At 39.4% G+C, this 26,855-nt stretch overlaps 1 protein-coding gene across 7 annotated transcripts in view; it reads left to right on the forward strand.

Annotated features, from left to right (window-relative positions):
* Window positions 1-26,855, forward strand: part of CDC42BPB (CDC42 binding protein kinase beta) — a 97,472-nt gene that overhangs the window by 26,645 nt on the left and 43,972 nt on the right. For all 7 annotated transcript variants that reach the window (XR_013922237.1, XM_080346193.1, XM_080346195.1 and 4 more), the window contains exons 2-5: window positions 3,803-3,894; window positions 15,823-15,906; window positions 19,411-19,506; window positions 23,959-24,107. Coding sequence is in view for 6 of the 7 variants with exons in the window: in XM_080346193.1 (XP_080202319.1) it covers window positions 3,803-3,894; window positions 15,823-15,906; window positions 19,411-19,506; window positions 23,959-24,107 (421 nt within the window). In the remaining variant the exon portion in view is untranslated. The remainder of the gene's footprint in view (window positions 1-3,802; window positions 3,895-15,822; window positions 15,907-19,410; window positions 19,507-23,958; window positions 24,108-26,855) is intronic.

The following is a 26,855-nucleotide window of genomic DNA, read 5'->3' on the forward strand; positions in this document are numbered from 1 at the left end:
GTATCTAGTGGAGTGCCTCAGGGGTCAGTACTGGGGCCAGTATTATTCAATATATTCATTAACGATTTAGACGAGGGAATAGAGCGTACTATCAGCAAGTTTGCTGATGACACTAAGCTGGGAGGAGTGGCTGACATGCCAGAAGGCTGTGCTGCCATCCAGCGAGACCTGGACAGGCTGGAGAGTTGGGCGGGGAATAACCTAATGAAATTTAACAAGGAAAAGTGTAGAGTCCTGCATCTGGGCAGGAACAACCCCAGGTTCCAGTATAGGTTGGGAAATTGCATATTAGAGAGCAGTGTAGGGGAAAGGGACCTGGGGGTCCTGGTGGACAACAGGATGACCATGAGCCAGCACTGTGCCCTTGTGGCCCGAAAGGCCAATGGCATCCTGGGGTGTATTAGAAGGGGGGTGGTTAGTAGATCGAGAGAGGTTCTCCTTCCCGTCTACTCTGCCCTGGTGAGACCACATCTGGAATATTGTGTCCAGTTCTGGGCCCCTCAGTTCCAGAAGGACAGGGAACTGCTGGAGAGGGTCCAGCGTAGGGCAACAAAGATGATTAAGGGAGTGGAGCATCTCCCTCATGAGGAAAGGCTGAGGGAGCTGGGTCTCTTTAGTTTGGAGAAGAGAAGACTGAGGGGTGACCTTATTAATGTTTATAAATATATAAAGAGTGAGTGCCATGAGGATGGAGCCAGGCTCTTCTCGTTGGCAAACAATGATAGGACAAGGGGTAATGGGATCAAGCTGGAACACAAGAGGTTCCACTTAAATTTGAGAAAAAACTTCTTCTCAGTAAGGGTGACAGAGCACTGGAACAGGCTGCCCAGGGTGGTTGTGGAGGCTCCTTCTCTGGAGATATTCAAGACCCACCTGGACATGTTCCTGTGCGACCTCACCTAGGCATTCCTGCTCCAGCAGGGGGATTGGACTAGATGATCTTTTGAGGTCCCTTCCAATCCCAAACATACTATGATACTGTGATACTGTGATGATTTGCTGCGTAGCCTCTGTGATAGTCTCTGTGATTATGAGCTTCTGTGGATATTAGGTTTTATCTTCAAATTTTATTTACTTTTAAGGAATCTTAAATGTCTTGACAAAGACCTGAATTTTTCTATTTTGGGGGAAGTCCTATCCAATTTAAGTGTTTTTTCTGTACATTCACTTTTTCATGTTTATTGCTGAGCTTTCCAAGAGACAAAGCACTCAAGTTGTGGGTTTTCCAAACACCAACACCTGCTGAATACTAAAAGCCAACATTAGTTAAAAAGTAACTTATTTTTAGGAGGGAATACTTTTTTCATTTACATGTACTAAACCAATTCATTTTAATATGTAGTACTTCAGTTGACCAATTGAAATGGAAGGAGCAGGACCAACCTAGGATTCTTGCAGTTATTGAATTGAAGTGGTGGTAATGAGGTCTGCTGATACTTCCTTTCTGAAGGACACAGTTCCAAGAAAGGCAGCATTAATGTCCTTCTGTTTATTCAAATCTAAGTGCATGCTCTGCTTGATATATTTATTGTCTTTTAAAATATAAAGCTCATTGAATTCACTTGCTTTAATACAACTTAATGCATTTTTAAACCGAATCCCAGTTTTAGCGAGGTGAAGTTTGATATACTTCAAAGCGAGGAGAACTGTAGACAAAATAATAAAATATTTTGTCACCAGTTTACAAAACAAGAAAAATGTTAGAAATAAGGTTTTTTGTTTTTTTTTTTAGCGTACAAGATGGCTTAAACTCACATGGATTTGTGTCTTTCTGCTTTGGAACTTGCTTGGGATCAATTTATAGCAGCAGGGTTTTTTATAAATACTTAACCAATTTTGGTATTCTGTTTACTAAGTAACATTATTGGTAAAATTGGTTATTTCTTAAGAAAAATAAAAAGGTCTTATACTTGGGTTAGTGATATCTGCCAGAAGTAAAATGACTAGGTTTCATTTACCCTCTCCTTGAATTATAATAATAAAATCTGGTGTTTGGCAAAATTAATCTGATGACCTGATTCTGTAGTAGTGATCCATAATTTGATAACAGAACTTTCACATTCATGTCTTACCTGTAGTTGTATTTCCTCAGTCTGTCCTGGTTTGAAGGGAAGGAGGCAGGAGAAGCTTGCAAAATAACCAGTGTGTATGGCGGCTGTCGGCAGTGGTATTTAGTTGTATATGTGTCTGACTGGACTGGTGTAGGTCTCATAAATCATATGAGTTGGTGTTGCTGGGTAAGTTTGTTAGAAACAATTTGGGTTTTTGGGGGGATGATGATCTCAGTGGCCTTGTGGTGGGGGACACCATGGTGGGCATTTCTGCCCAGCTGAAAGATAGAATCAAGCAGAAAATCTAGTAGGGTCTCATTCTTAAATTTCATCCTTTGGATAGACAAGAAACATCCATTGGTAGAGGTGTTACTTGTGGAGGAAACCTTTTCAGTAACACCTCCGCTAAGTACAAAGAAGCCGCATGACTATTGTCCAGTACAGCTATTTTTTCATTTTATTAGCTGTTAAATGATTTTTTTTTTGCTGAGAGGTTTTCAGGCTTTCTTGGTTAGAATTCCTACTGCAGTCTGTAATCTCTACTTCAGATTTCTGTATCTTCTGTGTGTCTGTGAGGTTTGGTTTGTTTGTGTTAGCATCTGAAATACATCGCTGGGGCAGTGACCCTGCTTGTAAGAATTCTGTCTGGCTTATAACTCATTAGCTTAATCATAATATAAGATGAAGTAAAAGGAGGAGTGTGGGCTGATTTACAACGAATAGTTCTGTGATGTTTTATTCAATTACAAATGGAAAAAAATAAAACTGTTCAAAAACTTCAGAAATTTTAGTATAATAATGTTTGTGATTAGGTGGAGAAGAGCAATTTTTTGTGTGCTTGGAAGCATAAGCATCTTCGCAGACACCATACTTGATCTTGTACAGTTTAGCTTGCGCCACTGTGTTTCCTGATTGATTTGGCCTTCATCATCAGAGCACTGAATTGTAACAAATGTATCGAAACAGTGATCTTCATCTTATGATATGCTGGAAGTAAAGAAAATATTCTGAATGGGAACTAGAGTGGAGAAAATTGATGTGATCTGCAGGTACAGTGGAACTCATCAATCAGATATTTTGAAAAATATCTTGAGTCCAGTGAGACTACGAGGACGAAGTAGGTGGAGGTTGGTTAGTTGCTGGGCATCTTTTAGGCTGCAGCCCTTCAATACTTGGTCTAGTTCAGATCTGGTAAGTGTTGCTTCACAGCAAAGATAGTTCAAAGTAAAAATCTTAAATTAGCCGCGGATCTCGTAGGAAATGGTTTCATTGCTTTTGAGTAGAGACAGCTCTCTTGAGAGCGAGTTGTTAAAGATTTCGCTTGTACTAGATGAAATAATAAAAAGTAAAGCTGAACTCTGCTTAAGAAGAGAATTATTGTAGTGGCTGAAGGATAGGACAGATTTTCTCCAGAGTTTACCAGTAATGAGTCAGCTCCCTCCCCTCCACTCGGTCCTTCACTGATTCACAAAACCCTAAAGAAGACGGGGGGGAATCCTTCTGAAAGACAACTTTGCTCTTTACTCACTGGCATCTAGGCAGTACCAATCATAGGACTGAACTTTTAGAAAAATTCTAAGTGTTAATTAAGCAGTGTAATTATTTTTTTTCTCCTTCTATAGGTCTAATAGTAGTTGAAAAACTCCTATTGCACTGGGTATGCAATGCGTACCTCTGGTTTATGGATTATTTTTGGCTTGCAATATTTCTCTTCGTAATTGAATTTTCTTCTTTTTTTTTTTCTTAAATAGCAAAACCATTTACAAAATTGGTAAAGGAAATGCAACTCCATCGAGATGACTTTGAAATAATAAAAGTGATTGGAAGAGGTGCATTTGGTGAGGTAAGAGATTTTACTTCGTTGTAGTAATGTAACTTTCATTGCTTGTGCATCTGATTTTTTGCTGCAGTTGACCCGTACTAGTCCTAAAGAGAAAAGATTCGCACAGATGTATTAAAATACTTCAAAATGGGGGATGTAGCAAGGTACTACTAGTGAAAGGTCCCTTTGAAGCAGGGAATTTAGTGTCCGGTTCTGCTGTTTCTGTGACTGGCTCCTTCTGACTTCAGTGTAGCAAAACAAGTGTCTCCTTGGTGTGCATATGGGCAGGGTGGTCCCACCTAACAGCTGCACAGCTGAATTTGGGATCTCTTCTCCCACTTGCCATATGTACTCTTCTGTGCTGCTGTAATTTAACACAGAACTGGGCTGCTTCTATGGCAGGAACGCAGAGGCTGCTCCACCCATCTGCTCTTCTCTGTAGCAATCTGGTAATGCAAAAAGACACATTTGGCTGCCTCAAAGGCTCTTCCCTGTCATCTTTGAAGATCAAAGGCTGCTGGATCTGTTTTTCGGACAGCAAGTTGAATCATGCTGGGATGATAGGAACGCCTTGTGTTTTGAGGACTTGCTAGTCCCAGGACCCTGGACTGAAGCTTTGCTTCTTAACGTGCTTGATGAAAGTCTCGTCAGTCGTAGAAGTCTGATAGGGTTTTCCACTGGCAAAAGCATTGATGAACATGTCCCCTCCAGTAGGCACAGCATACCTGAGACTTCTGGAAAACCTCAGACACAGACCTTCCAGCATTTAAGTACGTGTGACTAAAGCCATAGCTGCCAGCAAAAGAAGTTATTAACAAGAGAATTTTTAAAATTAAAAATCCCTTACATTTCTTTCAGGAAGCTTCTTTTAAGTTGTGCCGCAGTAAAGTAAAATATAGTGAAAGCCATTAGTGGCTCACTTCAACTCATTATCACTTGGTTACAGCTGCTGCTGCCCGTGGCTAAGGCTGGGCTTCCTTATCTTCATCTCTTCTTGTCTCTGCACAGAGCAGGACTGTGTGCTGTGCAGGGCTTTCCTTCCAAGCATGGCGTGCCCTGGACTCTTCCACATAGGGTTTGATTGTGGGACAGAGATACCACAGGCAGACCAGAAACAAAGCTAGAAAAATGCCAGGAACCTACTCAACCCAGGTTCAGAAAGCAACGAGATTTCTATGTGCATATGCGTGTGGTGGTGGATGAAGTAATAGCTTCATATGCATGTCATTTTAAGCTACCTCCAAGATGCCTTTTGAGGAAAGTGGATACCTGAGAAAAAAATACGTGTTTCGAGAACATCTCTTCGTCTGTGCCATCATCTAATGATGTGATGAAGTAACATGTAGCTCATGTGAAATCATTATGAGCATATCTGCTGAAGGTACTTGAGCATTTTAAGTAAAATGTCCAGATAAGTGGTAAAATCTTGACCTGTAAGACAAAAGTTCACGATCTAGTGGATATTGAACTTGAGTTGCAACATTTGTTACAAAAAAGGAAGTGTTATCTCAGGGTAGTGGAAATACTGCATGGGGATCAGTTGCTTATTTCACTTGAGTGTTTTTAGCTGATGTGTATTATTTGAACATGGCTTTTAGAAAAGATACTGCATAGAGTTTGTCAGGAAAAAGCAGAAATGGGAAATAAAATGATAAGTCTAAGGAAGGGCTGAAAGCTACAAATTCAGTCTCAGAAAGAGGTCTGAGCAGAGAGGTTCATTTTGAAGAGAGTTCCCCCACTTACTGCAGAACCATTTTGATGCGCATGAGCTGGATTTCTTATGGAGGAAACTGAACCAGAACCTCTGTTCCAGGTGTGCACCAAATGTGCTTCTGGCCCCAAACAATACATTAGAATCACTGGGTTTGACTTGACCAGACGAGATACAGTGTGAAGCACAATTCCTGAAGTGCACACAGTATAGATGGGAAGGCTCAGCACAGGCTACTTTCTTCTGTTGTTCTGGTCTTGCTGTGCCAAATTACTTGCTGTAGTGGCTGTGACTGCTGATACCTAAAGAATTTTGGATTAGTGTTTTGGCAGTTTGTCTTTTGGTAGGATTAGAGGTGGTTTCTGGATCTTTTCAGAACTAAACTGGTGAATGCTATAGCTATCAAAAATGGTTTCAGGTCAAGGGAACCCTTTATAGCAGATGGAGTCAGTGTTGGGAATGCCTTCACACAGCATAACTTTAAGGGCGGGCTGTTTTCCATAGTTCTTGCTCTGTTCTTTTTCAAAAAGATGCTCTTCTCCACTTAAGGAATTGACCAACTGGAAATCAGACAGCAGATGAAGTATTTATATGAACTTCAAGAGTCTTCAGTTTATACTTGCTAGGGCATCTAGGATGATATTTCTTAGCTTTGGATCAAGAGTCTTAAAGTGTTGATTCAGGCACTTCAAACACTATTAATACAAGTTTCCATTCAGAACTTGTATCTTTTATACAATGTCTTTCATATTCTTTCATTTGGAAAAGCATCAAACTTAACCAAAGCAATTTTTACATCTCATCCTCTCCAGTGGAAATGAAATTTCACAGAAGTAAGATGAGGAAGTATCTTAATTTCATCCTTCTGTTAGAGCTTTGAGTACTCACAAAGTCAGTGGTGTTAGTTATCTCTCAATATCACAGTTTTGTTCTTTTAATTTTAAAAGTTTTGGTTTATAGTTGTAGCAGCTTGAAATATTTTGATCAGTTTAAATTTTGCAGAAATCATTGATTTTAAGTTCAACATACTTTAATCCCACTTGCCAGAGAATATGTCATGCGTTTCGCTTATGAATGAATCTTTTGACCCTTGTGTATATTACACTGCCAAATATTACTGGCATTATAAAATAGTAATTACATAAAGGTTGAAATTTCATAATAAGAAAATAAAATCGAGTTTCTGGAGAGTGACTTGGATAAAGCGCTTCAGAAAACTGAATAGAGGAGCTGTAAGTAATTTTTCCATGGTACGTTCATACATACGTAGGAACTATGTTAGAAATTAGGTGATGGAATTCCAGTGGTTATTAGTTCTTGTTTAACAAAAAAGCAAACAAAAAGCCCCATAACTATCTACTAGGAATAAATTTTTGAAATACCTGTAAAATATTTGTTAGACCGCATGAAGAAATTAATCAGAATTAAACTAAACATATTCATGTTAGAATTAAGTAGTTTGAATTAAACGTTAAACAGCTAAACAAGCGAGACTTCAAAAAGGATGAAAACTACTTTCCATTCTTCTCAGTTCAGCTACTTTGGACTTTTTAGAGAATGCCAGGGGCTTTAGTCTTACCAAAGAAGTTTTTCATAAATCGGGAGCTTTGAAGAAAGATAAATAAAATAAAGGCATGATATTAGCTATTAGTCAGGATCAGTGGCCAATTTTTGCCACACAACATGTAAACCGAGGAAACATGGTCTTTGACCAGAGAGAGGACTGAGACCATATGTGGGTTTGTCCTTGTGAACACAACTGCAAAATCAGTATCTGATTTAAGGTAGATTGATATAACCACCAGCACATATCTTTACTGGCTTGTCAAAGCATTTTCTTCCTTTCTCCTTTTCAAACTGGCAGAACTCAGCCTGGTTCTTTACAAGTTTTCAAGTAATATGAAAAACAAAACCCAACTGGTAATCCAAAACCGCCTAACTGAAAGTTCTTATAGCATGGGAGATTTGAGAAAGCAAGAGAAAAAAAATTTTGTAAAGTTCACATTATTATGGTAAGACAGAAATAGCCCAGCTCAGAACCTGGAGATTTCTTCTCCAGCCACCTGCCAAAACATGCAGTTCTCCTTTTTCTCATAAACTAAGCCAGCTGCTTTGCATGCAGGTTAAACAATGTCTGAATATCCTTTACAGCAATATTTAAGGCTCTGACTCCTGGAGTCACTGGCTTAAGAATATAATTTAATTTTTTCAGAAGTTTCATAGTCATGAAGAAAATGTTGACATGTTCTTTGAGTGCATGACAGCTAGAATAGCATATAAATTGAAATGCTAGCTGTAAGAACTGCTTGTGGTTCTTCCCCATCTCCCAGGGTGCTGTATTCACCTGGGTGCATTCCTAGCTGGGTGGAATACTTTTCCTAAGTAGTTCGGTTACTTTCAGTCTTTCTTTTTTGTGGGTCATATAGGCAGATAGCTCATGTGCAGAGGTGCAGCCTCCATGAGGAATAAAACTAATAATTAAAAAGCCTCCTGAAATAAAATCAGAACTAAAATGGGTTTCTGTAATCTTAATTCTGGTTTCTATTAATAAAATTAATGTAGAAGTCTGTCTTCATAGACAAGAATGTTTCCTAGGGTGAAGTTTTGGTTAACTAGTGAAAATACACTTTCTTTAGAAGAAGATTTAAAGAATATGAGTACAGAATGGAAAACTCCAGCTATTAGACCTTTAAAAAAACCACACCAAACCAAAAACACCCAGTCCCACCTGTGACTTGAAGTTTGCGTGTGCCTGACTACTCCTTCTGTCTAGAAACACCCTGGATCATTATTTGAAATGAAATAATGTCCTGAGAACCTGTGCTTGGTGGGATTGTGATTACCTGAGAGATTTAGGCCAGCCCAAGCAGCGCCTGCCGGGTGCTCGGTGTTTGCCCCTGCACACCGGGGGAGCTGGGAGCACTATTGCTGCAGTGTGCTGAGAGGGACAGCATGAGCATCCTCTCTGTGGGGACTATCTGGCTCTATATATTTGCACTTGTTGCTTTGCAAGCTTCATCTGACCTCTTGGTAATGTACTTTTGTACATTATTTTTTTTGTACATACAAATTTGTACATTTTGTAAAGACTTATAGTCTTTAAGATCACTTTTCCTCATTTTGTGTAAAGGACCGTTTAGGCACGCTGCTGTAGATCAGCACGTTTCGATGAAGAGCAGTTGTTGAAGGAAGAGCCGTGTCAAGATGTACCTTGTTTGAGAACCTGATTGTATGATGTGGCTGACACCTCTTGGAAATTTGGCAGCATGAGGCTGAACAATTGTTTTCCTTCCCTTGTTTGTTAGCAAGGATTTCTCGAATGAGCAACACTCACTGTGGTTCCAGAGGAAGGGTGGAACTGCTTGGTCTTGCTTAGCACAGAAATAACTAAAACTCTTAATGTGCCCCACCTAAGCATTACTGCTCTGGATGGATTAAAAGTAGCTTTTCATATAAACAGTTGTTGTGTACGGACTTGATCTGTGTAGTGTTTAGAAATAGCATGTCACCTCAACTCAGGTTGCTTAGTCAGAATCTTAGCTGGAATCAAAAGACGTAAAAATATGTTTTGAGAAGAAAATAAATACTGGTTGAGACAACAGGGCTGATCCCCTGTGTAGCACAGGTTTCTGATAAATTATGTGGTTCCTGATGAGGAATATACTGGCTAGGGGTGAAGTGAGACCCAGAGTGAATATGCAAAACCTAAGCTTCCTGCAGACAGTTGTCCTTGGCAGTGACATGCAGAGGTGTCTGTGCCTTTTCCACCTTGTAATCGCAGCTGTAGAGTACCGAGTGTAGTGTTTTTATATACTCCTAGAAATGAACGTGGGGCACAGTGAGCCTACAGACTGCAATTAAGGCTGTTTCACCTATTCAGCAGCTTTGGTGAATGGTATTAGGTACCCAGCAGGGACTGTACCTTCCTAAGTTGTATGTTAACAGAATGTGTAAGTATTGCACAAAACATATGACATTTTCATTGAGCTATTCAAAGAATCAAAGCATTCAGAATACAGATATTAGCTTTGCTTTTCTACACTGTGCTCTTCACCAAAAAAAAATCAAAGCAGGCTATTTTCTGCTGTGGAAATGGACAAAGAAAGAAGCTGCTTTGTTTTGAAAATGCTTCAAAAGAGCTGGTTGCTATCTCAGTCCTCCCCACGCTCTGTTTGTATGGCAGCACCAAGTTACTATGGTGACAAGCAGGTTGGAAGGGGCTGGAGAGACACAGTTCATTGTGGTGCTGCTGCCAGACCAGCCACTTGTCTCTGCCACCCCCCGACTGCTGAGGAAGAGCTTGGGTGTTATTCGTCGCCTTTATTCTTCTTTTGCAGAACCTTTCTGGCTGGCACTTGTAAGTGCTTTCTTATTTACACAACATGGAGATCAATACCGTGTGTTCAAGAAAAAAAAGATTTTGCTTTGAAAATGTGCACCGTGACATCTGAACCCTACCAAAATACACTCTGGTTGCTCATTTTAAATGTAAAACAGACTTAAAATCCTGATAGAGCAGTCCAGACCAGTTTTTCCTCAAAGATGCAGTACTAAAACCGTTAACTGATGAGCTATATTTCAAAGATTTTTCACATCCAAGAGTATCAGGAGGATAAGGCAGTTCCTGCAGTTGTTTTTCAGTAGCTAGTGTCCCAGGTATCAATAGCATGAGACAGAAATAGTAGAGTAAAAATGGCATATATACAAGCTTTAACTGAGGGAAATGGCTGTAATATTTGATTATGAATCTGGTAATAAGACATTACGGGTAAATTGTTTACATCTGAAATAACATGTTGTCTCTTCTCCCTGTTGAAAAGCTTGTCTAAAATCTCTGCTCAAATGTCTAAAGTCATTCTAAATTCCTGCCAATGCTTAATTCATGGTAATTTTACACTCTTTTATCCATGTAATCTTATTGTCCATTAGCCTAACCAGATATCTTATAATTTATCATCCTTATTACTGATGTCCTTCCTTCCAATTTTATGTGTAGGTAGTGATCATATCCACTTTTCGACTTTCTTTTTTTCTTTGAACAAGTAAAGCTTTTTTTGTTCCCAGGATAGTATGAGAGGTTCTTTAGTTCCTTGATGGTCTCAATAGTCCTCCTTCACACCTGCTTCAGATAAAGTTTATTCTCTGAGGTGTGGCTGTGGGGGGGGTTTCCAGTCTGTTTCTACAAGGTAGTAATGTTTACCCATCCCTAGTGGTGTGTATCTCCCTATGAATTCCAGAGTCCTGTTTGTCTTTTTCTTATCTACCTGCCCTAACGAGCTGATTGCATGAGGATTATCGCCTCTGTGTCTGTGTTCCTCTTCTTTTCAGCTGAGAACTCTTTGCATTTGAGTTTCACCTTGTTCCTGAAAGTCCAGTCCTTGAGGATAAGTTTTACCTGGAAGTTTAACATGCTGTGAGCATGAGTAGCATTCTAGTTAGCTTTTTTAATCTTTGCTTTGAAATTAATGCCAGCATGGTTTCCAAGAAGTCTTTTTTGTTAACTATCATAGTTGTTTTCTGGAAATCCAGTCTTGGATTTAAATGATTTCTGCACTTTCACACCACACTTACCGTTTACATTAAAGAAAATTTGTAATCTGATGCTGCTTACTAATGCTGGTCATGTCACTCGAAGGGCAGAGTACAGTGGTGGGAAGTTCTGTTGTGTTTGCAGAGGCTGATTTGACTCAGATTCCCACCATGTAGGTTTTATCAGGGCATGAGGAAAGGCAGAACTTGGCCTCAGCCGTGACAATATCAAGCGGGTCTTGAAGATCAAAATGCAGCAAAATACTTCTACAAAACAATTCAAGAAGCAAAATACTAGCTCTTGCCAAAGTCTACAAATATTGGTTCTTTTTTAATTTTGTTGCAGTACAAGTGAAACAGAGCTTTGAAATGGATGGCAGAAGTAATAAAAATATGATAGTTACGGTGTTGTGGCGTGTAGTTACCACAGTTGGCTCTTGCTTATGCTTTAGCCCCAGTCATCATACATTTTTTTGACATAAATATGGCTTAAGTTGACTGAAGTGTAGGCACCAGAATTCATTAGGCTTTCAGAGGTCCTTGAGGCAACATACTTTATTGCAGTGTCCCTGTTCCCGTGACTCTTGAGTATGACGAGTCACAGTGACAGTAATCAAATCGGCTGGTGATAGCTTAGACCCATGCAGGATTCCCTGGAAGGGCGGTGCGGTGGTGGAGGAGCCCCTGAATCTGGAGTTTTTCCTTGTCAGCGTTCTAAGACTTGGTAAAATAGAATCACCTAAATCTCTCTAACAAACCACTCTGTGATTGTTGAGTATTTGGAACCCCTGATTCTCCATTCCAACCTAGTGTAACGAGATACAAGTTGGCTAAGTTTTGATTTCACTAATTTGACACAGGTATCAAAGGTATTAGTGTGGATTAGTTAGCCCACATCCCATCCCTCTGGCCACACCTGGAGAGGTACAGGAAAATAATGCAAGGACAGAGCAAAGCTGAACCCTCCCAGCTTCCATTGGCTGAGGGTTCAGGGCCCCCTGACCACACCTGTAACTGATCAGTAGTCACTGAGATTTCTATCTGTGTTACTCAGGTATTAAGCATGTACTCAAATACTTTCTGAATATTTAGGTGTTCACAGCAGCCTGCAGCTGAGTTCCAAAGCTGTGGTGCAACAATAAGACTTCCTTAATCTTACTACCTTTTTATTTTGTTTGATGCTTTTCAATTTGTGTATTATGAGAAATGTCAAAGAGTTGTTCTCTGTTCATTTTGTCTGCAACATTTGTGGTTTTGTGTGCCTGTCAGAGTTGTTATCTCCTCCAGGCCTGCAATATTTTAGGTTATTAAATTTTCTTTTTCAGAAACTGTTTTATACCTCTGCTTGTGCCTTTTTTCCTTTCATTATCCTTAACATACTTTTTTTTTAACTTTCATTACAGTGTAAGTTGTAATAGCTTTGGAAATGAAGAGTGAGCATCAAAATTAAATCCTGATCTTTTACTTTTAAACTTTGAAAATAAAAGCAGTGCTTTTGTTCTTAAAGAAGACATCTACAGCAATTGACTAATCCGCATCCTTTGAAATACCTGTGAACACCAGCTATTTTTCCTTATGTTAGTAGACGTGGTGGACTGGTATGTAGTATAGGAGCTGTCATACTTAAAACCTGGCATCTTGCGTGGTTAGCACAACTGCAATAGGAGAGTTTCTGTTTCATCTTGCGAAGTGGTCATCAGTGTGGTTATTGCAATTGAATTTGAGGTATGCCGGAGGAAGAGGAATTAATACAAAAGCAAGAAACAACAACTACGCCACAGCATCTCAGAAGCAGCCAAAGCATTACATGACAAATGTAAACTTAGAAATACTGCCACCTGATGAAGAACATGAAGGAAAGCTAACGGGAGGGAACACTGAGGTGTTTTATGGAACAAAGGGTGCACAATTCTTTGCATTATTGCATCAATATTCTTGTTTATAATAGTATTGAGTTTATCAAGGCATAATTTAGTTTGTGCTTCCCCGTTTCAGTTCAGATGTCGATGAAGTTTGGGTTTTGCATTTCTCTTTCTTTGTTTCCTTAAAAATAATCGCAACGATTAGAGCTGCTTGAGGAGTCAGGTCTAGTCAAGTCAAAATTCTGTTACTTCTGTGAGGCATCTTCTGTACCTTTCAGGTTTATTTTCAGAGAGAAAATTCTTGGGGAATTACCTATATTGCTGTATGCTTGCATTCATTTTTCTGCTGGCACAAGAAGCTGTCCCACTGTTGCCCTTACAACTAAAGCAGCAGTGTGTTTACTGGTGCCATAACTAAATAACCACTTAATGTGAAAATATGAGTCAACTTTCCCTTTATTAATTCTGCTTTTTCTTCCACAGAAGACAATTATCTTCCTCCAGAAAGTTTAAATTGGCCTCTTTCAAGCAGTCCTTTCAGTTGAAAATAAATAGCAGCAATATAGATAGTAACTGGGGAATTGCTAAATAGGTCCTACAGATCTGGCTTCCCTTTTTCTTTTTCCAGGCCTGTTCTCATTCACTACTATGTTCTAACATTTGCACAGCCCTCTGCAGCGCCACACTCACGTCATTCCTCAGTGGTTCAGCAAGCTTCAAACTTTGGCCATCCTGCAGTGCTTTCAGACAGCAATGGCCTTGGATAAAGCGCAGTAGATGCTCATCTGGGTTCTGGTTTGTGCACTGTATTTGTACTTAAATGGCTGAGCAGTTCTAGTGTTGCAGTGTAATGAAACTCGAGTGTTGCTTCTTCAGGGCTCACAGAGTTGCGCTTGCAAATTGCTTCTGCCCCAAAGCTTTTGTTCATCTGCAGCAGGTAATTGTCCTCAGTTCTGGTCTGTCCCTTCACTGAAATGGTGGTATTTCCTGAGTCACCGTGTTCTGTATGGAACAGAGTTTAAAATGTGTAGCAGGTAATGTCAACATCTTGCAGTTCCTCCAAGCTTTTAATGTGCCATTTGACTTAGAGTGTGCCTTCGGCTGTATCAGGGTAATGGTTCCATTAAGTGTACAGAGAGAGGTTGTTACAATGGCTTTTAGCTGCAAGGCCGCGATGAGGCTGGGAGCAAGGCTAAGCCTTTTAAGCCGTTACTGAAGGTCAGTGTTGAACAGTTTTGCATCTGCCAAGCAACCTCGTGTGTTTGGTTCAGACTTTCTCGTCTTACCCATCCTTCCCCCACAGCACGAGCAGTGTCTGTGTAGGTGTTTGTAGGCCAGGAGACACTGGGATGTAATGTAACTGTGGATATTCTACATTGTGGGCAGAAGCTTCTTGGGGCTGTGTGTTTCCCAGCTGCATTTAGGGCCGGATTCCTTTGTCTTTCCACTGATGGGTGCCTGCTCATTCTTTCCTTAAGACACGTTTCTGTTACATGACCCTGCGTGCAGGTGTGTACCAGGTGTCCCTCATCCCTTACGTGACCTGGTGGAGCTGCCCGCGCCGAAGGGTGGAAGGCTTAGGTGTGCATCTGCAAAGTAAGGTGTCCATCTAAATGTGAATATCCATTTTTTGTGTTGCTGGAGGAGCAGTCATCCCCCTGCCCCTTACCTGGAGCTTCTTTACTGGCGAGGTGCAGGGAGGTTTTGTATTTCCTTCTTCACTCCTCAGGACTTCTGATTTTATATAGTATTGCTCTGCTTGACACACTGTTCCTACCTTATTTTATAGTCCGTGTCTTCTTAGAGCTGCTGTAGCTCCCGAATCCCTTATAGGTAAGAGTTTTAAAGCAATAGAAGAGATGAGCTGATATGATTCCTGTTATTTTTCTCACTGCTATTCAGAGCTCTGTTGGAAGCAATGAAAGCCGGTTGGTTTTCTACTTCTGAAATAGAGACAAGCTGAGAAGCAGCAGAAATATTCAAGCAGTCCATGTATAGTCCTGTGAAAATGTTGCTGTCTTAGTTGTAATGCCTGCTTTTCTTTTGCCAACTGGAAGAATTTTGTGGAAATTATTGCTTTACTACAAGAAGAATTAGTTTTGGTCTTGGAGAATACAAGTCTCGGTCAAAATAAAGTCTTTGCATTGCTAAGCCTTGAAGTTTTTGTATTCTTTTGGGTTTTTTTCCACTGTCCAGCTATGTGCACAGCTACTGTTCATAATAGACCAGTCTAAGCAAGTCTAATGCACAGGATGCATAGTAAAATGCTTCAAGCAAAACAATGAATAAGTACATGCATACTAGTTTTTCTTCTTTTTAACTATCTGCATACAGTACACAAAAGCATGTTAATTTGTAAATATCTTTCAAGTTTCTGAACCCTGAAATGTGAAAACAAATTAGTCAAATGTAGTGTATTTCTATTGACGGCAGTCTTTCTTGTTTTCTCAGGCTGCCCTTTTAAATGTTGCCTCATTGGCTGAATGCACGGGGGACAAGCATCTCTTGTTCTTGGCAAACAATGCAGCTTTACTGTGCATCTTCATATGAAAGGCTTCATACTCCTCCTATATCATCCCCGTGTACTTGATTATGAGTACTTGACCACACATGGCGTGTTATGCACATAATAATGTAGGAGGAATATACAAGGAGCAAAGACTCAACCTATCAATGTGTGAGCTGATCGCTGATGACTCCTTAGTATCTTCTTTTATTCATTTGTGAACGCTAGGCTGTTTGGAAATTGTATTTTTCTGACTGTGCTTTTTTGTGAATATTAAGCTACTTAAATATTGTATTTCTCTGACTGTACTTTTGTTAAATAAAGATATCTTATTATTTCAGGTTGCAGTTGTTAAAATGAAGTGTACAGAGCGCATTTATGCCATGAAAATTCTAAATAAATGGGAAATGCTTAAAAGGGCAGAGGTAAGTAATATGGTTCTTTAACACAGAGAATTTTTTAAATGACATTAGGAAAATTACATTGAAGGTCTTCCAGATTAGGAAGAATTATTTGATGACCATAGGAGCTTCATTCTTTTTTTTTTCCTTTTTTTTTTTCTTAAGCTGTTTTAATGCAATCAAGTCTGACAGTCCCTTCCAGGCATCTGTTGTTCTCAGCATTACTGTGTGTTCGTTTACCAGACAGTCTGCCCTAGTTCTTACCCTGAATTTATTGGCCAGATTTTTGTTTACAATAAAGACAAGCTGAAGTCTACATGAAAGCTGAGATTGGTGCTACTGTGACATTCACAGCTGTATACAAAAACATAACTGCATTCAGAAAGCATACATTAAGGAGCTTTGCATCCTACAGTTTGTAACAGGATTTATGTAACTGTTGAATCTATAACTAAATATTTTGGAATCACAGATTCAGATTGTAAAACAAAGTGTGTTAAGAAGGTAAATCTGTTTAAGAAGGGTATTTTTGGTGAAAGGAGATGTAAATTGTCACAACAGATTATGTAAATGTGAATGGTTACTTCACAGATTAAGGACAGACCTACTAAGAATGTGCTATGGGAAGTGAGACATTCTTGGGATACCTACTCTTGCACGGTAGAGGAAAATCTTATGACAAGTGTAATATTACACAAGTCAGCAGGTATTTAGCAATAGATTTCAGGGTAAAATAACATGCAGTGCATCCGCACTTGCAGCTGTGGTGATGTGGGGCAAAGGCTGGCTGCTCGCTGAGGGCTGAGCCTGCTGACCTTTCCTGTCCCATTCCGCTGTCCCCTTCCTGACACCTCCTCCCCTCAGTCTGCCCTTCCTAGTCCCTCCCTTCCTTGCAGTGAGTCAGTGCCAGCTCTTTTCCTGTGAATACATCTCCTGCCTCTTGCTAAGCCCCTCTTCGCCCCTGCTTCTGCCTGATTTAGCAACTCTCCTTCCATCCGTCCCTGCTCTTGACAAGCGGCAGCAGCCACGGCCACTCTGCTGTTCTTCGAGCTGTCACAAAAGTTCACACTCTTAGCCATGCTGCATCAGCAGTTCTGCATTAAACCTTCCCCTGCACGGGGGAAATTTAGCGTCCTTTCTACACAGATTTCAGTTATGTTAATTTGTTGGTCAGTGTAGAATTATTTTAAACCCAAATGCTTGCGGGGGCCTCCCAGACTCTAATGGAAATACAGCCATGCTGGCTTACTTCATTCATTTTCCAAGTGACTTAATTAAATGGCCTACCTAAATAGCTGAAACTTTTACATGTAGAGGTGTCCTGAGAAGATAGGTGTTTACAAATTATCTTCAAATTATGCGACTAACTCCTCTTAAACCTCATCCGCTTCTCGCCTGCCTGAGGGGGTATCCACCAAGTAAGATGTATAATGAGCAATAGTTTTCCCAGTACACACTTAGGACAAGTAACAGTCCAGCGAAGTTCTCTTTCCACTGATTTTCCCCATCTGCAAAGGGCGGTAAAGGAACTGTCTTCTCTCCTTTGTCCTTTGTCTTTTCCTGTTCGGTTTGCTTGCTTGATTTGGTTTTTCTGAATAAGCAAGAATTTATAACCTGCATATCAAGTTCATAAAACATCTGGGTGTTAAAAATTCCTGACTGTGGTAAAACTAGTTAGTTTTTAAAATGAAGCTTCTGAGAATACAGTAGCCTCTGAAGTGGGCAGTTCCCATGAAAAGCAGAGTTCAGGTGTTTTATTATCCACTGTATGAGTGGTCTGAGAAGCACTTGTTATAGTGGTTTCTGTCTGTTTTATGTGACTACTAAACATAACAAAAAGTTTTCTAAATACTGCTTATTTGTGTCCTGGCTGCAGGAAAAAAAACATATGGTCGGAAGCCACTAAAGTACAGGAAAAATTAGTGAATATCAACTGACATCCGTATATGGGTTGCAAACAAAAATAGGCACACCATTTATGTTGATAAGGTGGACCATTTGTATTCATTGTTCTGACAGCAAAACACATAGTCATTAGTGTTTTACTGCTGACAGTTCCAAATGAGTCCTGACTGGCCGATGAGGTTGCCCGTCATGTGTTTCCAAAACACATCTCAAGGCCTTTTAAGCCGGCGTAAGCAGAGAAGGAGAGTTTTAAACATTGCATTCATGATGCAAAGTGTTCAGCAGCATTACTGGTTTTGAAGTGCTCGTAACATTCCCTCGCTATTTGAGGTTGCACAGTGAACTGGATCACGGAGCTGATGTCTTTGAAAATAAACAAACTAGCTTAGTGTGTTGGCAGCCTCCTCACGTCCCGGTGCCAGAAGAGCAGAGAAGTGCTGTGCTCCGGTGCTGCGGGCAGGGGGTAGGATTACTTGGAGCTGCTGTTGCTGCCAAACTTTTTGTAGAGTGATACTTTGGCCTTGCATTCATAAACCGTTAAGCCACTCTCAGTTAACATTTAATTACAATTTACATCTCTTTTGCACCAATAATTACTAACTTTACAACGTGGCCACAGTATGGTTGTCTTCAGTAGAAATGTAGATTGACTTTTGCTTCCTTAGGGGAAAAATGGTTGAGATACCTTTATAAGATGCAATTAGTACATGGTAAGGTTGGGGCTTCCCAGGCATGTTCCTTCCATATTACATTTTCTAAAACATCTGGACAAGGGATAATGGAAAAAAAAACCCAACAAACAAACAGTTATTATCTAGAACGCAAACACTTGAATCTGCGGCTTCCTAAAATCCTAATAATGGCTCTCTGAATTGAGAGTAGTGGAAGAGTCCCAAGGTCTGCATCTTGACGGTTCTGATCCAATAAAAATGTTAATATATTTTTATTAAGGAGGACTAGTTTGAAGTTTATGAAAGTTGTTTTTATGTAAAGATGCTGAGAAGACCTGTCACACAGAGCTTGTTTCTCTGAAATGTTGCGGTGTGCTATTTGAAGTAGAGGAAAGATTACTGAAAATGAAATGTACTGTACAGAATAAAGATAAGACAGTAACAATAAAATCTGCTTATTTCTTACAGTGTGTTGGCAGTGTCTGGAACTGTAATGTAAGGAAAGAGTACATGAAACTTTGGTTTAACAAAGGTCTTTTTCAGAAGATCCAGACTTACTTTCCTAGAGCCATTATCTTTCTGCTACAGATTGCAGTCACAAGCTGTAATTTTTCTGGCTTTTAAAAATACATTACAGAACAAAGATTCAAGGTTGCTTGAATGGGTTTGTGGACTGCTTAGTGTTTTGAGAGGTGTGTGTTGTGTGTTGGTAGCTGGTTTTTTTGTTTTCATTTTTCTTTTTTTAAGGTCTCAGTCAGGATTAGAGTGACTGAATGTCTGACTACAAGCCTGCAGAGGTTCCCTGGCTTGTCACTTATGCTGACTGAATTCCAATGAATAGAGACCTCTGTTCCGTAATTTTAAATAATCCCATAAAGCATCCATATATATCCATCCTGTGAAAACTACTTGTTGATGTTGACAATGGCTTTTTCCCCCTCTCTTCCTTTAGACAGCTTGCTTCCGAGAAGAGAGAAATGTCTTGGTGAATGGAGATTGTCAGTGGATCACTACGTTGCACTATGCCTTTCAAGATGAGAACTATTTGGTATGTTTGATTCATCAGCAAATAAAAGCTTTAGGTTATGGAAGAACTTCATTTTTGGTACATATAAGGATATTAATGCAATAAAACAGTCCATCTCATGCCTTGCAGCAGTGTTACAACACTCTTGTTTTTTTCCTTGAAGAAAAACTTCAAAGGACTGACTGTAACTCTAGGAGACTGAGAAAGTCGTGTAGTACTATAGTGTATATAGTTAAGCACCTTAAATTAACTTATCTGCCCTAGTATAAAATATATCACACCTAAATTTAATGTTTTAGATAACATTGCAATTAAATAATTTGAGAGGTGTTAACTCTGTGAAAATAAGAAATATTTACATTTCATTTTAAACTTTCAGAATATCTTTTGAAGCAAGATTTTGTTTAAAAATGACAAAAGTAGTTGAAAATTTTATTTTAAAAAACGATATTTTAAAAGCATCAGAAAAAGTAGCCTATTTCTTAAAAACATTTAAATAACATATGTTTTTAGATCAGCAGATTGGTCATCTAACTAGTTTGAGAGACTCTAGCAACCGTTTATAAAGGAAGTCGTTACTCCTATTACATTTTTTGATGATGGGTTGCTAGAACTGTAACTTATAAGCTACACTTACTTTAGTCACAGAAGTCAGGAGAGTGCTGGTCAGGAGCAAAGGCACTAAAGCCACAACATACTGAAACATCTGAACCACACAACTTCCATGTGGCTGCTTAAGGCCGGGTTTGCAAACCTGCTATTTCTGTAGCACCTGACATGCTTATAATGTCAAAGTTTTCACCTTCTTAATACTTCTTAAATAGCACCACAGTAGCAAGTCACAATTATAAATAAGAAAAATATGTTTTGATAAAAGGCTGCCAAAGAATTCAGAAACTATGGTTATGAAAGAGTTAGAAAATACTCAAACTTTTTTACAGGTGCTGAAATGAAACAGATTATTTTTACTGTTGTGTTAAAAGTATTTTCAGAGTAACAAGCGTATTGTGAGCAAATAAGTAGTCGGCTCCTGGACCCTAATTTACAGGCTATTTCTATTGAATGCTTTGTGATAAATCCAGATTTCAAACTCTGAAAGTTTAGTTGCCTCTGGCACTGCCTTGTGAAGATAGCTCATAATTTCAAATTCCCTCAGAACCAAACAGCTTTCAGACTTGCATAAAAGTAACCTAAGGCATCCTATAATGTGGTATTTCCAAGTAGCTTCTACAAAAGGAGCTACCTAAGAACAAATGGTCAGCTGGGCAAGATAGCAGGCAGTAGTAAGGACACTACAGAGAGGGATCTAGTGTTGTTTGTACCATTTCATACAAATCTGTTCCAAGCAAGCTATAGCACTATAATACATTTCTTTTCCCCAAGTTGCCAAAGACATGAGATGTTGAAGTTTCACTTGCCAGCAGAATTTAGACATCTAGCATCTAATTTAAGATCCAGTATCCAAGAAAGCAACAACTCTGCCTGGCAGCCAAAGTCAGCAGATTCCCTGCTTGCCTGAGGTCTGGTTCTGCATGTGTGGAGATGCTGCCTTCCAATTTGGTTTGTTACTCAGCATGCACCTTGTGTAAATGTCTGGTGCTCACAGATGGAGTGGATCTGCATCTCCGTCACTCCACTGGAGATGGTGCATGAAGCAAAGATCACAGAATCACAGCATGATTGGGGTTGGAAGGGACCTCTGGAGATCATCTAGTCCAACCCACCTGCTAAAGCAGGTTCACCTACAACAGATTGCACAGGATGAAACACATCACAAAGTTACTTCGTTCCAGAAATCTGGACAGGAGATTCTCTTCCATACCATCGTAGTGGCTCCCTAAATTATCTCTGTTCTGTTTTCTGCTCAGCTTGAAGAAGTTTATAGCCATGTTTTCTCACATCTCGGGAGAGTTCTGCAATGTTACACAACCTGGGCAGGTTTGGTTTACTTTTCAGCTGTGCTGTTGATCCTTGATCCTTGTAGAATGGAATGCAAAGCTGAGAACAAAAAAAAGAACGGGCAACAGAGCTTGGTTCTCCCATCTGGAGTGAACATCAGTCCTTTGAAAGCGAAAGCTCCAGGTTCTGGTAGCTACTCCCAGTGATGTTTGTGCATTATAGTTAGTGATTCTTAAATGCAAATCAACATAAGATAACCCTGAAGCAGAGAGAGAACTTTGGTTTCTTCCCACCTGTGGGGCTTTGCCATCCTCCTCTGGCTGCATGAGAAAGGGTTCAGAATGAGACAAATAAAGAGAAGGTAAGATGTTAAGGTAGAAAAGTAGTAGCTGCCCTTGAAGAGTCTGGAAGTAATTGGGGGCTTAGTCCCTCTATTTAATATTAGTACAGCATGTGATGATGCAAAACTTAAATATAAGCACGAAACACAAAATTCCACAAAATGTGTATGTTCGGGAGTTCGTTTTCTGTTTGTGCTCTTGTAGTTTTATAATGTTTCAGAGGCAAATATACCATGTGGTAGTGTTTTCTAACCAGCTGACTCTTAAATGACATTACACAGAAATGCTGGCATGGCTTTCTTCTGGTTCTTAGAAAGCTTTTGTAGAGACAATTTGAGTCAAAAAGGGTTAAGTAAGCCTTTGGTGATGTTGCTGAAGCAGATATGGTGTAGGTGGAGCATAGTCCATGAATATTAGAAATGTGTATGGGACCTGGAAGTTCTTAATCTCTTCCAGGTTCAATCTGTTGGGTTTTTTTTGTGATTTACCAAAAAATTTTCTTTCCTATTCTCATTCATGAAGAAGGGCAAAGGTGTGTTTGTCTGCTGTCAGCCTCTTAAAGATTTCTCAGTATTCATGAGAGTATTTTGATGATTTTTCTTTTCCTTGACTTCCCACTACTCTCCACCCATTTGATGTAGCCAGTTCCCTGAAAGAAATGCAATACCTCTAGACTTCAGCATCAGAACGGCCTTTATTTTAACCCCGTGTGAAGGGAGAAGTGCCTCCTAGCAAGAAGATCGTTGTGAATTGGAAGATGAATAAAATTTGACTTTCTTACAGAAGAGGTCTCACCATCTTCCTCTCATCCAAGTGCTTCATTTCATGGGTCAGCTGAGTTCTTGCTGAGCTATGAACACTGTGGGAGCCAAGGGAAGTGCAGTGCCTTGTCTCTTGAACAGGCAGGTTATTTCAGCTCCCACAGAAAGCTCTATAAGCTTTCTTAACCTTGAATTAGAGAAAAAATGATTTAATGCAACATCCATTTTAAAAGATTGCTGGTTCTTGCCTGTAGCATTTTGTTTTCGAACATAATTGTTGCATGTGTAGAGTGTTCCAACACATGTTTAAAGCTCCTTGATAGGTTGTGCAATCCAGACTGATTGATTTCAACATAAGTGACAAAATTTGCCTATCAGATTAAGCTATAATTTGAATAAGGTGGAGAAAAATATCAAAACCTATGCCTTTCGGAGTTGCTCTTTCAAGCCAAAAGATAATGTGGAAATGGTTAGTGTTGCACTTTATATTCCTTTGGGTTCCGATCTTTAGTTTGCTTCCCTTGTGGAATACAAGTCTGTGGCAGGGACAGTAGATTGTAGATTGCTTTAACTTGAGGAGGAAAATAAAATAACTGCTTTGAAAAGTTAATTTCAGAATAAACAAAGTTATTCCTAAAACCACATCTCAAGTCATCTTGGGAATCGCTGAACAAAATGGCTCAAGACTGGTGGTCCTAGGTAAAGTCATTATACTTGAGGTGATGGTCTGGATTTAGGTGGATACTGCTAGGAAATAACTAAAGCATAATTGTTTCGTGGTAGGAGAAACAAATAGCAAGTCTGAGTCCTTTTCTTTCATGTTGCCCTATGTGTTGGGCCTCTCCATGGACAGGATAGTGGCTGATTTGCCTAGGAGGCTCTTTACTTTTTCATTGAAATATATTCAAAAGAACATGGATGTTTGCTTTTTAAACTCCCCACTGTGGTGCCCCTGACTTAACAGTGCTTCTGGCTTGTCATGGCCATCCCTAATGCACAGTGTCATCAGGCTCCTGCCAGCTACATTATACAGCCCTGATGTGGCATGTGCCAGGATTGAGTATTTGAAGTGCTTGATGTGACAAGTCCTGCTGTTGGAACCACTAGGAGTATTGAAATGGTACCAAAACTAAAAGTAGTGATGAAACGCATATTTTAAACTAAGCTGCACTGTAGTTAAGACAGAAATAAACTCACACTAATTTATTTGTTGGTTGCTGCTGTATCTTGTTGGGTTTTTTTAATGGTAATAACTGAATGCAGTTGTTATCCTTACTGTGATTATTAAAGGAATGCGATATCTTTTTGCACTAAATAAGCAAATAAATGTAATGCAAAAGATTACCAATTTTTACTGCTTTCCCACAGAAAAAAAATAGTGGAAGGGTTTTTTTTCAGGGATTAACTGATGAACTTTTTCTTTCTCACCAGCTGTCTCTCAGTACTTGACTGTTTTATTTCTCCCTTTTCAGTATCTAGTGATGGACTACTATGTTGGTGGTGACTTACTGACACTTCTCAGTAAGTTTGAAGACAAGCTTCCTGAAGATATGGCTAGGTTCTACATTGGTGAAATGGTGCTTGCTATACATTCCATACATGAGCTGCATTATGTGCACAGGTAAAATACCATCTCACTTGGCAAAAAATACATGTAGAGTTATATGAAGTTAATCCTAAAGTTATTGCTATGTATACACAGGCAAACTACTGTGGGTGCTTCTTTACTATATACTGTATAATAGCTGTATAAAGTATTATATTTTAAAATCAAGTTTTGGTGGATTGATATTAGAAGCAATGACATTTATCTGACTAACCTTTTACTATAGCTTTTATTTTTAATCAGACTTCTTGACTTATTCTCAGTTCACTTTAAGAATATTTATCTGCCTTGGTCCAATCCAACTGAGAAGTTTGAAGCAGTTTGACTTCTCTGGAAGTGTTTAGACATCCTGCAAAATTTATGCACAGTAAGCCCACAACAGTGCATCTATTTACCTGAGGTCATTCTCGAATGGTTTTTGTAGTGAGTGGGCATGTGCCAGTCTAATTGTTTCTGCACACAGGATATATACATCCTGCATCCATGCCTACCATTGCGTTAACTTAAGTTGTATTCTGTAGTAGTTAAGAATATATAATATTCCTCATTCTCTGTCAGAGGAAACAAGTCAGGAAGGTGGAGTACACCTTTTTTGCTTCTTTTTTGGCTTCCTCTAGGAGAACTGTTTCAGAGGAGCTGTGCGTAGTGCAAGGGATGCGTATTTGATAAATATTTTGTTTCATCGTTGCAAGAGGGTTGACCCCTCTTGATATGTTAATGAGAAAGCAAAATTATGCTAATTCTGGAAACCTTTGCAGTTGTCTCTTTATGTGCTGGCTTTATAGCTTCACTTCAGTAAACAGAGAAGTTAGAAAATACGGAGTGTGAGAGTAGTGAGGTTTTTCAGTTAACTGAAGACTGCTTATGGCCATATGAGTAGGTTCATGATAGGTCATTGAAAGTCCCGACTCGGAAGTGCACTTCATCCTAGCCTTGTATCTGACCTGGCAGGTACATCTTGGCCAGATCCATTTGCCTCTTCACGCGTTTATATCTTAGTCTGTAAAATAAGGAGAGTTTTACTGTCTCTTTTATGAAATTTATGGGTGAAGACCACTAGGTGAGGTGATTTTTATTTACAATTAACATTTCAAAGACACAGGAAATTCTCAGACTATAACACTTTGAACTCTTCTGTTTGGACTTCGATCTCTGTTTCAAAAATGAAAGAGAGAAAAGATACATGAACTCTGTAATACTGCAGTGGGAAAATGTGGACAATATGTGGGGATTTAAAAAAGTTGTGGGCTCAGAGAAGTTCACCAGAGACACCATTGCGTCCGTTTCCGAGGAAGGTGGCCTGACGAACTGAGCAGCCACATCTTTGCATGGGACTGAATGAATGTCAGTTGTGGCAATGAATGGCTCTGAGGCCAGAATGTGGGCTTTGAATAGGAGATGTATGAATGCCCAAGAAATTACTACTTGGCAGCTGGAATGGATTAGGATGAAGCACGATTGCTCTGGAGAGGATTTCAAGGACCCCTTAAGGGCTTATATGACCTGTTAGCTGTAGATAGGAAGTGGCGGGGCTCAGGGATGAGGCTTTAAGCTTTTCTGCACAGAAGCAGCGTTCCCTTAGGCAAGCGAGATCTGCATGCGAAGCAGAAAAGCAGAGATGTGTTGGGCGAGATTGGCTCCTGCTTCGAATGATGCTTTGAGCAGCATTCTTTAAAGAGGAAACAAAAAAACCTGATGTATGGTTGTACACAAGCTTTAATAGTCCTCTGCACCTCCTGAGCTTGACTTGTGGTTATGGGACTGTAAGGGAATATTGACAATATCTGAAATGGAAATGTATGGGATAAGTTATACAATAGAAAATTACTCATGAGTTTATTGGGAAAGCATAGTGAGATTGTCTAATTTTCTGGGTTAGCACTTATTTTTCTGTATTGTGACAAGTAAGTATGCATTTAATTTACATTAACAGGCATAGATTAGTTTTGTCTTAATACTGCTAATGAGCAGCAGTAATAGTGAAATGTCAGTAATTAATTTCAAAGCATTAGCCTTTGGTTAAAAAGTGTTAATTCAATCTTGTGTTGGAAAAATTTATCAGATTGGCAGGATTTGTACACATATGAGGACCGTTTGTTAAACCTGTTGTGGTTTCTCCTAATTCTTCTCAAATGTGAAACTGTGGAATTCAGCACCTTAACAATCAGACATTATCATCTTCCGCATCTATGTAGCAAGGTTTATTAGAGCACATTTTTTCCCTTGTTCCTAGTAATGCTAATCTCTTGCTCAAAAATTAAACTGAAGCTATTGTACAATTTTAAGTTTTTGAGCACATGTAGTGGCATTTTAAAAGAAATACAGGATTTTATGGTGCAATAAGACTGGTGGGTTTAAAGTAGAACACACGTGGGTTTATTTATTATTAATAGATAGTATTATTTGATTAAATACGATATAAAAAATCAACACATTGGTTTGGTTATATTTTTTGCTAGCTCAGATAACTGATACTATTTTAAAATGGTGTGATGATATGCTAGCATGTGGGGAGCTGGCCCAAAGGGAAGGTGACTGGTATACGTTACCTTGGAAGACATGGATGTTCTCCTTTTTAGCCTGCAAAATTGGTGCATAACTGAGTTGGTTTTGCTCTCTGCACTTGCTCGTCTGTCTTTCTTTCTCACAACCTTCCCAACATATTGTCTGGGTGCTCTTAAAACCATTTGGGATATTTTGACACTATTAATTAAAAAAAAAAATGTAACAGCATAGTATGTATCAGGACTGTCATATTAAGTC

This window comes from Nesoenas mayeri (assembly GCF_963082525.1).
Source record: "Nesoenas mayeri genome assembly, chromosome: 5".
NCBI classification, from domain to species: domain Eukaryota; kingdom Metazoa; phylum Chordata; class Aves; order Columbiformes; family Columbidae; genus Nesoenas; species Nesoenas mayeri.